The 18175-nt window shown below is 40.1% G+C and overlaps 1 protein-coding gene and 1 long non-coding RNA gene across 2 annotated transcripts in view; one reads left to right on the top strand and one right to left on the bottom strand.

The window, feature by feature from the left end:
* LOC122651358 overlaps positions 1 to 7359 on the top strand; it is a 23492-nt gene extending 16133 nt beyond the window's left edge. Inside the window, exon 3 of the long non-coding RNA XR_006331442.1 lies at positions 7348 to 7359. This is a non-coding gene — a long non-coding RNA (uncharacterized LOC122651358). The remainder of the gene's footprint in view (positions 1 to 7347) is intronic.
* LOC122651357 (uncharacterized RNA-binding protein C1827.05c-like) overlaps positions 1 to 18175 on the bottom strand; it is a 26471-nt gene extending 8296 nt beyond the window's left edge. Inside the window, exons 1-6 of the mRNA XM_043844726.1 lie at positions 18081 to 18175; positions 11167 to 11185; positions 10945 to 11059; positions 4011 to 4066; positions 2542 to 2589; positions 2364 to 2461 (exon numbers count right to left, since the gene is read on the bottom strand). Of these exons, the coding sequence (XP_043700661.1) occupies positions 2364 to 2461; positions 2542 to 2589; positions 4011 to 4066; positions 10945 to 11059; positions 11167 to 11185; positions 18081 to 18160 (416 nt within the window). The 5' untranslated portion in view covers positions 18161 to 18175. The remainder of the gene's footprint in view (positions 1 to 2363; positions 2462 to 2541; positions 2590 to 4010; positions 4067 to 10944; positions 11060 to 11166; positions 11186 to 18080) is intronic.

The following is an 18175-nucleotide window of genomic DNA, read 5'->3' as shown; positions in this document are numbered from 1 at the left end:
TACTTTTAAATATTTCAGATTTATGCAATCAAAACAATTTCAATTTCTTGACCAAAAATCTATTTATTGACTATTTCATGAAATCAATCCAAAATTGAAATAGAAATCATTCCAAATCAGGACTTAGTCATTAAGAATTTTAGGTTTCTATATTTTGAGTTTCTATTTCCTAGCAAGTTTTATTTAGATCTCTCTATTAGCCAAGGAGAGTTTCTATTTTTGTTACAAGGCAATTTATAAATAAAGGTGGAGGCATTCCTAGCCTCCCACGATTTGACAGCCATTGAATGAGTGCTTTGTGCATGGGTGTGCATGTGTGTGTGAGAGAGAGAGAGAGACCCATGCTGTGAGAGACCAACATATCCCTTTCTTTCTTTCTTCTTCCTCTTCTTCTTCTCCATCAGTTCTTAGTTTCTACTTTATTATTCTGTAATATACGCAACATCTGAGAGACATTCAAAGCTCTGTTATCTACTGCTAAGTTGCTGTTTTGATCCACTGAAGGTTGGTCCATTGAGTTCTGATACATCCAATATTCACCGGGCCAATCAACGATCGCCACGTGTCATAGGTGACCCATTCCATAGCCAAGGAGAACGAACCGGGTCCCAGCACCCGGGGGCGCGGCCTCACCCAGGCGCGGCCACCACTCGAGCGCTGCCTCACCTAGGCGCGGCCACACATCAGGGCGCGGCCTCACCCAGGCGCGGCCACCCCACGGGCGCGGCCTCACCCAGGCATGGCCACCCCTCGGGAGCTGCCACACATCCGGGGCGCGGCCTCACCCAGGCGCGGCCACCACTTGGGCGCGGCCTCACCTAGGCGCGGCCACACATCCAGGCGGGCGCGGCCTCACCTAGGCGCGGCCACACATCCAGGCGGGCGTGGCCTCACCTAGGCGTGGCCACACATCCAGGCGGGCCTCACCCAGGCGCGACCTGCACCCAGGCACAGCATCGTGGGCACGTGAGGTGGGGGCTACCCATCTACGATCCGATCGTATCGCTAAGACTCATGCCACTATCAGGACTCTGGACCGCCGCTTAGAGGTCACGTTACCCAGACGGATTCAAGCACCAAGGACGTTATCACCACACGCGGGTATCTATCCACCAAGGATCCTGATGCCACCAGGACACTCCCTCCCACGGGGAGATGGCTAATCAGGATAGAGCCCCGTTACTCAGGGCCTCTATCCACTCAACGGCACAATCGCCATCAAACTGGGACTCTCCACACCGCCATATGCTACTATAAAAGGCAAGGTACACAACCCCATCGGGGACATCTAAACTCATACTGAATAATCACTATTCATCTATTTGCGCCAGGAGATCTAACTTTGGCATCGGAGAGCCCTAGGCCGGGGACCACACTGGTTCTCTCTGTTGACCCCTTTGGTCCACTTGCAGGTGACGGCACTCGCAGGACCGCTCGACGATTTCTTGACGCAACAAGTTCCATCAGAAACTGCAACTTTCTCCCTGGTGGTTCTTCTATTCTAGTGTTCTAAAGAAGCAGCCCTCAAGCTCTTAAATCTCCAGATCGAATCATCAGCTCCCTATGGTGTGTTGAAGACTTGAAGGTAGAATAACCCTGTGGTACTGTGAATCTGTGTTCTTCTGGCTGAGACATTCAAGGGTTTATAACTCCACATCCAGCCATCAAATCCAATCCTCTTTGTAGTATGTTAATCCTCCATTCAATGCTCTCCTTCAACTGTAGTTTCATAGCCATCCAATTGTTGTTAGGACATCCTTGACCTAGCCCTACATCAATGGGCATAGGAGTGACTCGTTGATAGTATTGTACTATTGTTGACTCAGATATATGTGACTCTTTATAACAAACGATGTACGATGCATGATTTACAAAATGTTTTATAATTTGATGTCCATTCATTCCTAATACATATTTAAGTTGCTCACTTGAATTATATGTGTTTAGTACTAAACATTGTGGAATAGGCCATATTAGAGAATGTATACAGGGTACACTACCAACCTCCGCTCCGAAGTCAAACTACCATTTTGGGTGTATGTTTTATAATCAAAGAGTTCCACTATGGTTAGAGGGCCTGAAATTGGGTGTCCTAGAAGTTTCAAGACCTAATTTGGCCATTTGGCCCTTGAAACCAACAATAGAAGTTTTCAGAAAAATAAGTAAAGGTTTTGACCGAAATTTCGGTTTTGGTCGAAACATTTCGGTTGCAAGCTTGGTCGAAACCAGGCTCAAAACTGAAATCTGGAACCTTGATCACCACTGGTAAAATAGATCATGTGATGTAACCTTCATTTTCTTCCACCTAATTTTGCATGTGCATCAAATTGCTTAAAAATATAGCAGTAAAATGAATTTCATACAACTTCGGATGAACACGCTCTGGAGGAACACGGTCGACTTGTAACATGTGTTCAAACATTAGGTAGTTATGCATACTCTCAGCCATAATTTTTGCCACCTGCATGTAACATGGGTATGTTAGAACAATGACAAGAAATCTGAAAAAAGAATAATAAACATGGCTGAAATAAGTACAACCTCTAGAGACTCAAATTCGATGAAACCAAAGTGCTTCGATTTTCCTGTGTGTCGAACACCAAACCAAAAGAAAGTCAATATTCTGTAACAGACCCAAATTTTGAAAGCATGGAAGTTTGAAACAATAGTGAAACTCAGCTTGCAGTCATGTTTATGCATCATTTGTAAGAAGAGAAATATCTTTACGAATGTCTTAGGTTGCATAAATATGGAAGAACCAATTTAATTGGTACCTCTATATTCATAAGTAGGCGAGTAGCGGAAAATGAGAGTTTTCAATGGGAATAAATAAAAGCAAGTGTTACTGGATTTGTAAGCTCCAACCCACCATTCTTTCACATTGACATCCTCTAATGTTACCCTTGTATTCAACAAGAAACATTTATGAGTTCACCTTTAAATTAGAATCTTGGTCAGAATGAACAACCTAGTGGAATTTTAATGTTGGTGGCTTAAGCATTCCCACATTTCCTGCAGCAGAAATTTAGATTAAATCGGGACCCCCATTCCATCGTTTTCCATACTTGCAGTATTTTGCAAGTTAAATTCTGTTGTTCCCAGGATGAGGTAGAAAATCCAACAATCGCCCTCACTGTTGGGGGCATATTCTCCAGTTGAATGCAAAAAACTCTTTAGAAACTATATAGTTTAGTATCATACCTGAAACCTACAACACATGTCCATGTCTTTGCAATCAAGTGTTTACCTTAAAACCTTATATAGTGAAGAATAGGCATCATCCCCCCCCAACGGATGTAGCCTAACAGCCTAAACATATAAATTCACGTCTTTTAGTATGCTCGTGAGTTTTATGGTGAAGAATAGGCATCATCACCCAACGGATGTAGCCTAACAGCCTAAACATATAAATTCTCATCTTTAGTGCTTGTAAATTTTTCTTAATTTTTCTATTCCACTTTACTGCTAGATGTTATTGAAAGTACAATTGTATACAGAAGTGTTTCACCAGGTCTTTCCTGGATGTTAAAGAGTTTTGAAATGAAGCATCTCGTAGCGAATTCGTTGTCAACACTTACAAACTGAGCAGATTCTTTCATGATATGTGCTCATACAAATACAAAAAAAAGAATAATAATAAAATCTACAGTTTTCGACTACATAGTCTAGAACACATGCATAAGATAAAAAAAAATAACCTGATGCCTCATCTAATAGAAACAGTCATGCAAACATTCATGTCATAACTACTCTATAAAGGGACATGGACAAATCGACAAACGTTTTCTTCTCCCCATTTTTGGCACTAGAAGATCATCAAACCAAAGGATATCAATGGAAGTGCATATTGACACAAATAAAATGTACCAATTGTACAAAAGCTAAAATATTTACCCAACATCACAAAGATTGATTTTGAATCCTGAAGATATGTATATACAAAATATATTCACCCAAAAAAACAGATAAATAAAGGAGAAAGTTAGGGATTGATAAATTTGAAGTAGAACCTTCTTGTTCCGTGAAATCCTTAGTCTCTTGATTGTACCAAACTGCTTACAGAACCCTGCAAAAAAAATTATCTAGTTAGAGAGAAATAGAAGCAATGAGACTCCAGTACACCACATCAAACCAGGCAAAATTTTGCAGAAATTTCAAATATTTCAAACCCCCCAAGACAACATCATACAAAACGTCGAAACCCAAAACAGACAATGTTTCGACCTAAATTTAAAAAATTCCAGTTATTTCGTTTTGGAATGTCGCTCATTTCAGTCTAAGAAATACACCGTTTCATTAAATTTTTGGTTATTTAGGTCATTCTGTTGTTTCAATATTTCACTCATTTCGGTCATTTTGGCCTTTTGCACCCTAAAATGGCCAAGCAAAACTCAGAGAAAAAAAATATAATGTTTCAGCAAATTTCAGTATTTCGCTCATCTCGGTCTGACCTAAACAGCAAAATGAAACAATTTTTCGAACTATGCATCAAACATATCACCTAAAATACAATATCTCACATAAAATATAGTGTAATTCCTCAAATCAAATTAAAGAAGGGAACAGAATTGTACCTTCCATTTCCTTCTCATAAAAACCATGAGGTATTCGGCCAATATAAAAGACCTTGGCATTATTATCAACTGGTGCTTGATCAGGCAATTTCCGCCAGGACCACCCTCTAATGGCTTCATATTTCAAACAGGAAAAAAAATAATAATAGTAGTAGTTTAGAATCAATAAAAATAGAACAAAAAAAAGTTCTTCAACACAGACAATGGCCAAAAACTGACATACCAAGAAATCAACACCTTCACTTTTTTTACTAGAAACACATAACTGAGACGAAGCCTTCTTTATATTCTTCACCATATCCTTCTTTGCTTTGGCACGCATCTTCCTACAACCAATTTATAAGGGAAAAAAAAGATTTTTACAGTCTTTCACATCAGAGCTTAAGGGAACAGTGAGAGAAAATACAGTTTCCACAAGTAGGGGTGTCAATGGGTCGGGTTGGGCCGGGCCTGCCTAAACCCTGACCCTGACCCTAGAGGCCTTAACCTAAACCCTGACCCTGACCCAACCCTGGCAGGGCCAAGAAACCCTCAACCCTGACCCGGCCCTGCCAGGGTTTTCCCTAACCCGACCCGGCCCGACCTGACCCGACCTGACCCTGGTAGGGTCCGGCAGGGTCGGGTTGGCCCTGATTGACCCTGTCTTGACCCTGTCTTGACGCTAATTGATATATATCAAAGAATATATCTAAAAAAAACCTGAAAATTTCTTTAAAGAAGAAGAATAAGAGGGGAAGGAGAGAGAGGGAGAGAGGGACTTGTAAATTTAAATAAAAATAATTCATAAACATCTATAAAAATCCATAAATAAAAATATTCCCCCACCCCCCCCCCCCATCCCCATCCCCATCCCCATCCCCATCCCCATCCCCATCCCCAAAATATTCTCTTTTTCTTGAACTCCTCTCTTATTATGTTGTTGGTGTGTTTCAGAGGGGGGTGAGAGGTGCTGAGACTAAAGACTCCTATGGTATATGTGCTTTGCAGCAGTACTGATGTAGTGATGCAATTCCCACTCATTCTTGTGCAGGGTGTAGTCACGCAGTGATGCAATGACCAATTATTCTTGTGCAGGGTGCAGTTAATTGGAGCTTTTTGTTTGCATTATGTGCCCCTTTCCTTGTTCTGCCACCATTTACCACAGCAGCACCATTTCACCATCCAAATTCTTCTTTCTTTTTTATTTCCTTTTTTGGTGACCATCAAAGAAAAGAGAATTAGGATCACAAACAGAGGCAACATGCAAGAAGGCCCTAACCATCTCATAATTGAATGAATTCACCAAACTTTACAGTAGCTTCAACAAAATCAGAGTCCAAATTGCAGAAGTATTCAATTTTGACCATGGCAATGATAGTTTAGATTCCTTGCAGGAAAGAAGTATGGATCTGGACATAAAAATCTTGATTGCAAGCTTATCTCAAGTACCTCAATTACATTTTCCTCAAGAACTTAAATTATTGGACACATGAGATAAAAAGAACAAAGCTGGCAAAAGAATAAACATTAAAAATTCATAAATCCTAAGAGCTTAATTTATATATTGCAAGAGGCTTTAATGTTTTATCAACAGCCAATACAACAAATGCAACATTTTGACTTGAATTTAAGGGAGAGAACTATCTACCCACCATAAACAGAAGAACATATGTTGTTGGTTTTGTCTATGATATTCATTTACAGAATAAAGTTCCAACTTTCAACTAGTGCCAGATCTCAATCCTCCTAACGACCAGCGATTTAAATATCAATCCCCTCCATCCCAACCCAAATGTACAGTAAAAAAAATAACAAAAGAATGATCATTATAGAGGAGGGACAGAGGTTTTATTCGCAGGTTTAGTGAGCAGGAATTTTTTTTTTTTTTAATTCCAATCGAACTGTTAACACAAATATCTTATTACAGATCCAAAGCTAAGTTATTCAGAAAAGTGAAAACATCAGTTCCCCCCTCTATTAAGAGGGAACAGAACGAGTGTCGATGGAGGCATATACGAGTGTCGATCGAGGCACTTACTCAATGAAACCGAAGAAGATAGAAATTGGAAAGGGGGACAACAGAAGAGGAAGAGTGATGAACATACCTTGATGCCTTGTAGCCTTGATCGTCAAGTGAATCCGGGAAGGAGGAACCGAGGAAGAGGAAGGCAGTGCGGTAGTCAGGCTAGAGTCGAGCGGCGGCTTTCCTTGTGGATGAAGAGTGAATATTGAAAAATGCAAAAAGGAATATGGGATTAGGGTTTACTAGGTTACTCATCTATGGGCATTTTTGTCTTTGCAGTTATAATATTATATATTATTACAAATATAACTAATACAGGGTCGAGTCAGGGCCAGGCCGGGCTAAGCCCTGGGTCTTATCCCTAACCCGACCCAACCCTGCCAGGGTCAGCCAAAAACTCAACCCTAGCCCGCCCTTCAGGCTGATAGATCAGGGTCGGGTCTGGGCCGGGCTCAAGGCGGGTTCAGGCCAGCCGGGCATTATTGACACCCCTTGTCCACAAGTGAATATAATCAAAACCTGTAACAGAAACCAACCATCTCCAGAGAAAGGAAGTATGGAGAGACGGCAGAAACAAACAATAGAGTAAGCAAACGAACGAGAGAAAAAAAATGAGAAGAGGTTCTTACCTTCCTGTTCCTATTAATGCCTCTTCCCTCCTTTGCAGACACTTTTTATCAGTTCCGAAGCAGCAAGTGAGCAGGCAAAGAGAAAGAACACAGGGAGGCGATGTATTTTAAGAAGGGGAAGCTATAGCCCTACAATGTACAGGTAGTCGAAGCCAAACCGCCTTCGGATCGACCGGTTAGGTTTAGATTTGCCCAGGTCTAGGACTAGGAGTGGTCAACTGGTCGGTTTCGGTCGGGCCAAAGGGAGTCAATCGGCTCATTTTGGTTCGATTCAAATACAATGTATAGACCAAACCAAACCGATAATAGGAACACGAATTTTAAAACAATATCGCTTTTACTTGGTTTGATCAGTTCGGTTTTAGTTTTGTATTCGGTTTCTTAGTGTGTTTTAATTTGGCTCCATATTCGATTTAGATCCTATTTTAAGTATTTGTGCTTACTTTTTACATTTTCACCAATAAAAACCCATATTTATTAGGATCATAGTCCACCAAACTTTTTTCAAACACTAAAAAAGAATAGAATTTATCATCCACCTTTGATTGAAAAGTTCAAAAAATATATAATTTTATCTTGTTCCTTACTCGGTTTGAAAATATGTAATTCGGTTCAGTTTAACTTTTAGGCATGAAATTGAAATCGAACCAAGCCAATAAAAGATTCCATGTTTTGAAATCAAAATCAAACCGATTTATTTCAGTTCATTTTAAACAACTGTTTCATTTCGATTCTAAATTGACACCTTTAGTCAGGCTTGATTGAGCCACACCAATTCTATCATTTGCACTGTGACCGTCGATTAGGGAGTCAGGCCTACATAGGTCAGGCATGGACACGATTAATATCTGTCGATAGGTCAATAGGTTAGCAATTTCTAAACGGGCTAGCAATAATTAGGCTAAATGGGCTGGTACAGGAACACTTCCCTGGACCGACCCAAATCCAATGGGGACACCAAACGGGGATGAACCAGATCCAAAGTTGGGTCTTTGATCCAATAGGATATTTTAGGATTTTATTACTTTATATTTTGAGATTTGTAAATTTTCAATTATTTTTTATTGGAATTGTAGTTAAAATCAAAGTCATATGAGAGAGGCTAGTTGGTTTGGATTCTCTTTTTTAATTGAAGGAAAAAATAATTTATTATCTAAGAATATTAAAGCAGTAACATTGTCTATACACATTTACATGATATATGACCTATTCTAAGGTCATAAGGTCTAAAAATGTCATAAAGAGTTGGTATCCAGTTATCCATCCAAATATTGATACCTTTCCCATCTCCCGCGTGTCAAGGATTTCACGAAGCGCCAGAAGAATAGACCTGATACTGTTCCATGTCCAAGACCCTCGAAGAAGAAGACGATTATAAGAGAGCAAATCTTGAAAGGGAAATATTTTGTCCTTAAAATTTGAGCCTATAAATGATTGAGACTGGTGATGAGATGGCACCCTAATTTAAAGAAAAGGGTTTGGATTCTATTTTATTTTTAAAGTTTGCATGAGAATTTATTTCAGTTTTTTAGAGGTCAGTTAGGAGTTCTTTATTTATCTTCTTTAAATACATACTTGTACCCAACATAGAGACAGAATTGGAATGAAAGGAGGGCCGACCTTAGCACAATGATAAGGTTGCTCCATTGCGACCTAGTGGTCGTAGGTTTGAATTGAGAAAATTGTTTACTAGGGTTCACTATGGTACCACATCCCTAGGGTCCACTATGCAGACGCATCTTTAACTAGCATCCGTTGACGCATGAGATCCAAATTCCCCACCCCATGAAAGGTGGAAATCCCGCCCCCATGTTGCCAATATGCGTATTCTCATTGGACCCTGCATCTGTGCAGGGGCCATGCTTCCCCCCCCTCCCCAAACAGAGAACGCCAACACAAAAATAAATTATGAAAAACTATAGGAGAACCTCATGAGGGAAGCAACAAAAAGAAGATAAAATTTGGATACTAAGATGTATGCGCCTGTGGCATCTGAAGTTTTTTTTCAGGAAAAAATGATATTGCATTCACGAAATACACCAACATCAGTATTGATTTAACTCCTTAAGATACAACAATTAGAAAAGGTAAAGCTCACAAGATTAACTCCCACACATATGTTTAAGTTCTTAAAGAGGTTGGATTATGTAGACACAGCTATCATGATCAAGTCTGCTCTATTTCTTAGATAATGAAACTAAAAGATAAAATTTTCACATATATCAACTTGACTTTGGTTTTGTGCGTATATGCTGACAAGGAGATTGACCTAACCTAATCAAAAGATGCTCATGGAATTAGCAATATCTTCCAAATATGAATGCTGCTTTCCAAGAGCTGGTGAGCCTCTGCTGCTTCGGCCAATGGAAAGGACTTGTAAACAATAGGTTTTACCTTTCCTGTAGTAATTTCCGGCCAAACATTCTTCTCCACCTCACTCACAATCACTACTTTGTTTTCAAGGCTTTAGTTCCTCAAGCCCGTAGCTGCATGAATACGCCTTCCATTAGCACTTGTACAACACACTATCTAAAACACATTAAATGAATTGAATTTAACAACATTAACCAGTTTCTCAATGTAAATGCGAAGAATCAGATTCACCCCTTGCCCGAAACAGATAGTAAGTACCTTGTAATGCAAAATCCATGGTGCAATTCCCATCCAACTACAAGGGAACAAACTCTAGAACCCATAAGCCACCACATACCCCCATTCATGTTCATGCATGAACAGTGAAAAGACACTTTGACATCTATTTATATTTAATGACTAGGAATAGATAGGTACAGTTGCTTGCCCACAAAATAATCACTTTGGGAATCTGATCGATTAACATCAGAGACACACTACATCAGACTACTGACCACATAACCATGGAAAGTAAGAAGATGCAAACATACATTGTACTGTAAGGCGTCTTGCGAGCAAGCCTACAAGATTCACTTCTGTAACTGCTCCACCCATGAAGCCAATGATAAAAAGCCTACCATCAACACTTAAGCTGTCAAGGTTTCGCTGGAAGTAGGGACCCCCAACACAGCCCAGTATAATATCAACACCTGCCATCAGACATGAAGAGGCTTAAGTTCCACTCAGTAAGAAGGAAGTGAGACTATCCAAAATCTTACAATTGTCTAGGAATTGCAAGGTTTTCAAACAAGATAACCATCAGTAGTAGTATTTCATTAAGCCTGTGGTTTGAAATTGAAGTACGAATTAAGATATCAAAGCAAGAGCCAAACCTGTCCTTCCTGTTTCTTCCTTCACCTGTGCAACAAAATCTTCAGTCTTATAATTGATGCAGACATCGGCTCCAAGATCCTTGCAGAAAGCCAATTTCTCCTCACTCCCTAGTAGAGAAAAAACATTTTAACGATATGAGAATAATGGATAATGTAGATACTGCACACATGTGTTCTAAGGTTCAGTACTATTGGGCCTGCAGCGATAAATACCCTCACTCCTTGGTGTTTAGCTATCTGAATTGCAAATGTGCCGATTCCACTAGATGCACCATGAATCTGAAAATAGTTTAATTTGTCCTCAGTTCATATATAACTTTTGCTGGTAAATGAAGTAGGCAAATGTTGCAAATCTGATCAGTTGGACTTAATTACATTCAATTTTAAGTCCCCAATAGATTACAAGGGTCATGCGCTAATCATTCAAGGGTTTTCTATTGTAATGGGCCGCTTCTAATTCCTCAAATCAAATTAAAGAAGAAACATAACTGTACCTTCCATTTCCTTCTCATAAAAACCATGAGGTATCCAACCAATATATAACACCTTGGCATTATTATCAACTGGAGCTTGATCAGGGAATTTCCGACCAGGACCACCCTCTAATGGCTTCATATTTCAAACAGGAAAAAAAAATAATAATAGTAGTTTAAAATCAATAAAAATAGAATAGAAAAAAGTTCTTCAACATAGACAATGGCCAAAAATCGACATACCAAGAAATCAGCATCTTCACTTTTTTACTAGAAACAAGTAACTGAGATGAAGCCTTCTTTATTTTCTTCACCATATCCTTCTTTGCTTTGGCACGCATCTTCCTACAACCAATTTATAAGGGGAAAAAAAGATTTTTACAGTCTTTCACATGAGAGCTTAAGGGAACAGTGAGAGAAAATACAGTTTCCACAAGTGAATATAATCTTGCAACAGAAACTAACCATCTCCAGAGGAAGGAAGTATGGAGAGACGGCAGAAACAACAATAAAGTAAGCAAACGAACGAGAGAAAAAAATGAGAAGAGGTTCTTACCTTCCTGTTCCTATTAACGCCTCTCCCCTCCTTTGTGGACACTTTTTATCAGTTCTGAAGCAACAAGTGAGCAGGCAAAGAGAAAGCCCAGAGGGAGGCGTTGTAGTTTTAAGAGTTAAAGAAGAGGAAGCTATAGCCCTACAATGTACAGGTAGTCGAAGCCAAACCGCCTTCGGATCGATCGGTTAGGTTTAGATTTGCCCAGGTCTAGGACTAGGAGTGTCAATTGGACGATCTCGGTCGGGCCAAAGGGAGTCAATCGGCTCGTTTTGGTTCAGTTCAAATACAATGTAGAGACCAAACCAAACCGATAATAGGAACACGAATTTTAAACCACAATCGATTTTACTTGGTTCGATCGGTTTGGTTTCTTAATGAGTTTTAATTTGGTTCCATATTTGATTTAGATCCTACTTTAAGTGTTTGTGCCTATTTTTTGTTGGGAGTGACCCAAAATGCACTGCTCAGATTCCGGCTCGGGCGAGGTAGCAATGTGCGCTGGCTAGTGTGCAATAAAGAATTAAAGTTGCACCTTCCCTCACAAGACGTCTTTTGGGGGATTGGCAAGCGCTTGGTTTCAACAATTGGTATCAGAGCAGGTGGTCGCAAGTACGAGTCTCCCCGGTACCATGGGTGCTCTATTATTGGGCTTGCATTTGGGGGGGGGATTATTGGGAGTGACCCAAAATGCCCTGCCCAGATCTTGGCTCGGACGAGGGAGCGATGCACGCTGGCTAGTGTGCAATAAGGAATTAAAGTTGCACCTTCCCTCACAAGGCATCTTTTGGAGGATTGGCAAGCGCTTGGTTCCAACACTTTTTACTTCTTCACCGGTAAAAATCCATATTTGTTAGGATCATAGTCCATCAAACTTTTTCAAACATTAAAAAAGAATAGAATTTATCATCCACCTTTGATTGAACAACTAAAAAATAATCTAATTTTATCTTATTTCTTACTCGGTTGGAAAATATGTAATGCGGTTCAGTTTAACTTTGAAGCATGAAATCGAAATCAAACTGAGCCGACAAAAGATTCCATGTTTTGAAACCATAACCAAACTGATTTATTTTGGTTTGTTTCAACGACTGGTTTGTTTTGGTTCTAAATTGACACCCTTAGTCAGGCTTGATAGAGCCACACCAATCCTATCACTTGCACTGTGACCGTCGATTAGGGAGTCGGGCCTGTATAGGTCAGGCATAGACACGATTAATATCTATCGAAAGGTCAGTCGGTTAGCAGTTTCTAATTGGGCTAGCAATAATCAGGCTAAATGGGTTGGTGCAGGAACACTTCCTTGGACCGACCTATATCCGTTGGGGGAGGCCAAATGGGGATGAACCAAATCCAAAGTTGGGTCTTTTTTCCTGTAGGATATTATAGGATTTTATTAATTTATATTTTAAGATTCTATGTTAAATTTTAATGATTTTTTATTGAAATTGTAGTTAAAATCAAAGTCATAGGAAAGAGGTTAGTTGGTTTGGATTTTCTTTTTTAATTTAAGGAAAATAATTTATTACCTAGGAATATCAAAGGAGTAACGTTGTCCATACATATACATGATTTATGACCTATTCTAACATTATGAGCTAAAAGATGAGTGTGTTGAATATCTCCATAAGTTATTTATGCTTCTTAACAATAAATACAGATTGAAACTAGGTCATAAGGTCTAAAAATGTCATAAAGGATTAGCAGAAATGCTCTAGGTCCATAGACTATCTTTTATTGCCATAAGACAATCAGTTAATTCCTGCGAATCAATCCAAAGCTCTACTCTTTCACATCCCAAAGAAAGTATTCCTTTGAGCCTTTGCTTGATTCCTCTTGCCTTGACCTCTTCTGGACTTCCTACATAGTCAAAATCCGTATGTGCAGAATAAAATTGATGGTTACAAAGAAAAACAACTCCCCAACACGCCTTATTGGATCCATGCCAGAAACTATCATCAATGATGATGATAATCTGGTTCTCGGTTGGTTGGGACAAGAAAAAGGTTGGCGTGTAGGGGGTGGTTTGGGATTTGGGTCCTCTGTAGCGTGACACAACATGTAGCGCACATCTGACGGTCTGCAGCGCACGGGCATGGAGCCCAATATGTTGTTGGCTTGCGCGATCGAGAGCTATTGATAAACCCCAAAATCACCCTGACCAATCAGGGGCTGCCATGTGTCCTAACCCAAGAAGGAAGGCCAGCTCAGGATAAGAACCAAGTAGGCCAACAAAGGGGAGATTCGACCGACAAACCAAAAACGGGCCCGGACCACAGACCCCGGCCGCAGCCCGCAGGACCCTGGGCGCAGACTGAACCCTAGGCGCGGACTGCCCTAGGCACCAACCAAACCTCGGGCGTGGACTGCCTGGGCGAGGACCAAACCTCGGGCATAGACTGCCATGGAGCGGACTGAGGACCCCAGGCGCAGACTACCCTGGGCGCGGACTGAAGACCCCGGGCACGGACCTCCTCGGGCGCAGTCATCCCTAGGCGTGGTCTCCCTCAAACACGGCGACGATCACCACCATTAACAAGACAGGTCACATCACAAAAGACGCTAGGCCACCACCTATCAGTCACGTAGTCTGAACGGACTCATACACCGAGAACCTCATCTACCACGTAGATAGATCTATTCATCAACAACCGAGTCTATCAGGACACTACGTCTCACGAGAAGACAACAACCAAGTCTATCAGGACACTACGTCTCACGGGAAGACAACTACCAAGTCTATCAGGACACTACGTCTCACAAGAAGACATCCAATTAAGGATGAACCCTACTACTCATGGACTCTATCAACTACAAGGATGACTACTCACCAGCAACTGGGACTCTCCACACCGCTACACCCCACTATAAAAGGGAAGGTACTCTACCCATCTTGAATATCTTGAATACTATTATTCATCTATTTGCTTAGGAGATCTGACTTTGGCATCGGAGAGTCCTAGGCCGGAACCACATCGGTTCTCCTTTGTCATCCCCTGGTTCTTTTGTAGGTTATGACACTCGAAAGACCACCAGATGATTTCTTGACACAACAGCTGTAAACCATCAGAGGAGCAGTACATGCTATATCACGCTACAGAAGAGCTCCATGTGGGTGGTTTGTGTTGGAGGAATAAATGCACAAGTAATGGGAAATGGAGTAATTTGAGCTCATTAACCCATCTAGTAATCAAGTAGATAATGGTTAAGGGATTAGGTTGAGTGTATTGGAAAGCACCAGCATTACTGGCCGACCATAAAATATGATGAATGAGATCAAGAAGAGTCGGATTTGATAGGAATTCAGTATTGCCCATAACCTTTTAGAAAAGGAATAGGAAAGAAAGAGATGCCAAAGTGTTTCAAGTTCCACTACATAGAAGTTACAAAATCCGTCAATATTTAGAAACTGATGGAACTAATCCTGTGTAGGGAGAGCCCCCTACAAAGATCTTCCATAAGAAAAGTCTAAATTTGGGATGAATTGGAACTTTCCAAATGGATTTCCAAACAACCTTATGCTGCTGATGGTAAGGCACAAGTGGTTGATAGCTGAAGGCTAACGAAAGCTATGGTTGCCTATGTGGAAAATACCCCGGATCTAGTGAAAGGAATGAAAATTTGATCAGGTATTTGGGCTTGGGATAATGGTATTTGGAGAATGGCCTTGGCAATTAAAGATGGGAAAAGTGAACCAATCAACGCATGAATCGATTGATCATGAGTTCATTAACAATTTTAAAAGCCATGTGTGAGACAATAGATGGAGGCATGTTGAAAGAAGAAAGAGTTGGTATCCATTTATCCGTCCAAATATTGATATCTTTCCCATCTCGTGCGTGCCAAGGATTTCACGAAGCACCAGAAGAATAGACCTGATACTGTTCCATGTCCAAGACTCTCTAAGAAGAGGACGATTGCAAGAGAGCAGATCTTTGAGAGGAAAAAATTTTGTCCTTAAAATTAGAGCCTATTAAAGATTGGGACTGGTGATGAGACGCTACCCTAATTTAAAGAGAAGGGTTTGGATTCAATTTTATTTTTGAAGTTTGCATGAGAATTTATTTCAGTTTTTTAGAGTTCAGTTAAGAGTTCTTTATTTATCTTCTTTAAATACATAGTTGTACCCAACATAAAGATAGAATTGGAATGAAAGGAAGGCTAGCACAACGATAAGGTTGCTCCATTGCGACCATTAGGTTCGAATCGAGAAAATTGTTTATTAGGGTTCACTATGGTACCACATCCCCTTTAAGTAGCATCCGTTGATGCACGAGATCCAAATTCCCCACCCCATGAAAGGTGGAAATCCTGCCCCCATATTGCCAATGTGCGTATTGTTATTGGCCCCGGCATCCATGCCGTGGCCACGATCCCCCCCCCTCTCCAAACAAAGAACGCCAACCCAAAAATAAATTATGAAAAACTATAGGAAATGTCAATGGCACCTATATTAAGATTCGGCACATCGGATTGCCAATTGCATTGCACCACATGGTATCCCTAACTTAATCATCTTTTTTTGCTTTATTAATGATACAATTTATTGAAAACGAACCTCATGAGGGAAGTAACAAAAAGAAGATAAAATTTAGATACAAAGATTTATGTGCCTGTGGCATCTCAAGTTTAGTTTAGGAAAAATGATATTGCATTCATGAAATAAACCAACATTTGTATTGTTTTAACTCCTTAAGACACAGCAATTAGAAAAGGTAAAGCTCACAAGATCAACTCCCACACATATGTTCAAGTTCTTAAAGAGGTTGGATTATGTAGACACAACTATCATGATCAAGGCTGCTTTAATTCTTAGATAATGAAACTAAAAGATAAAACTTCCACATATATCAACTTGACTTTGGTTTTGTGCGTAGATGCCGACAAGGAGATTGACCTAATCAAAAGATTCTTATGGAATTAGCAATATCTTCCCAATATGAATGCTGCTTTCCAAGAGCTGGTGAGCCTCTGCTGCTTCGGCCAATGGAAAGGACTTGTAAACAACAGGTTTTACCTTTCCTGCAGTATTTTCCGGACAAACATTCTTCTCCACCTCACTCACAATCACTACTTTGTTTTCAAGGCTTCTGTTCCTCAAGCCCGCAACTGCATGAATACGACTTCCATTAGCACTTGTACAACATACTATCTAAAACACGTTAAATGAATTGGATTTAACAACATTAACCAGTTTCTCAATGTAAATGCGAAGAATCAGATGCACCCCTTGCCCGAAATAGACAATAAGTAGCTTGTAATGCAAAATCCATGGTGCAATTCCCATCCAACTACAAGGGAACAAACTCTAGAACCCATAAGCCACCACATACCCCCATTCATGTTCATGCATGAACAGTGAAAAGACACTTCGTCATCTATTTATATTTAATGACTAGGAATAGATAGGTACGGTTGCTTGCCAACAAAATAATCACTTTGGGAATCTGATCGATTAACTTCAGAGACACACTACATCAGACTACTGACCACATAACCAAGGAAAGTAAGAAGATGCAAACATACATTGTACTGTAAGGCGTCTTGCGAGCAAGCCTGCAAGATTCACTTCTGTAACTGCTCCACCCATGAAGCCAATGATGAAAAGCCTACCATCAACACTTAAGCTGTCAAGGTTTCACTGGAAGTAGGGACCCCCAACACAGTCCAGTATAACATCAACACCTGCCATCAGACATGAAGAGGTTTAAGTTCTACTCAATAAGAAGGAAGTGTGACTATCCCAAATCTTGCAATTGTCTAGGAATTGCAAGGTTTTCAAACAAGATAACCATCAGTAGCAGTATTTTATTAAGCATGTGGTTTGAAATTGAAGTAGGAATTAAGATATCAAAGCAAGAGCCAGACCTTTCCCTCCTGTTTCTTCCTTCACCCGTGCAACAAAATCTTCAATCTTATAATTGATGCAGACAACGGCTGCAAGATCCTTGCAGAAAGCCAATTTCTCCTCACTCCATAGTAGAGAAAAAACATTTTAACAATATGAGAATAATGGATAATGTAGATACTGCACACACGAGTTCTAAGGTTCAGTCATGTTGGACCTGCAGTGACAAATAGACTCACTCCTTACTGTTTAGCTTTCTGAATTGCAAATGTGCCATTTCCACAAGATGCACCTTGAATCTGAAAATAGTTTAATTTGTCCTCAGTTCATATATAACTTTTGCTGGTAAATGAAATAGGCAAATGTTGCAAATCTGATCAGTTGGACTTAATTACATTCAATTTTAAGTCCCCAATAGATTACACAGGTCATGTGCTAATCATTCAGGGGCTTTCTATTGTAATGGGCCGCTTCTAATTCCTCAAATCAAATTAAAGAAGAAACAAAACTGTACCTTCCATTTCCTTCTCATAAAAACCATATGGTATCCAGCCAATATATAACACCTTGGCATTATTATCAACTGGCGCTTGATCGGGCAATTTTCGCCCAGGACCACCCTCTAATGGCGTCATATTTCAAATAGGAAATAATAATAATAATAATAGTTTAGAATCAATAAAAATAGAACAGAAAAAAGTTCTTCAACACAGACAATGGGCAAAAATCGACATACCAAGAAATCAGCATCTTCACTTTTTTTTACTAGAAACAAGTAACTGAGATGAAGCCTTCTTTATTTTCTTCACCATATCCTTCTTTGCTTTGGCACGCATCTTCCTACAACCAAT

The sequence above is a fragment of the Telopea speciosissima genome, chromosome 2, assembly GCF_018873765.1.
Source record: "Telopea speciosissima isolate NSW1024214 ecotype Mountain lineage chromosome 2, Tspe_v1, whole genome shotgun sequence".
Lineage (NCBI taxonomy): Eukaryota > Viridiplantae > Streptophyta > Magnoliopsida > Proteales > Proteaceae > Telopea > Telopea speciosissima.
This window is presented reverse-complemented; position numbering and strand designations above follow the sequence as displayed.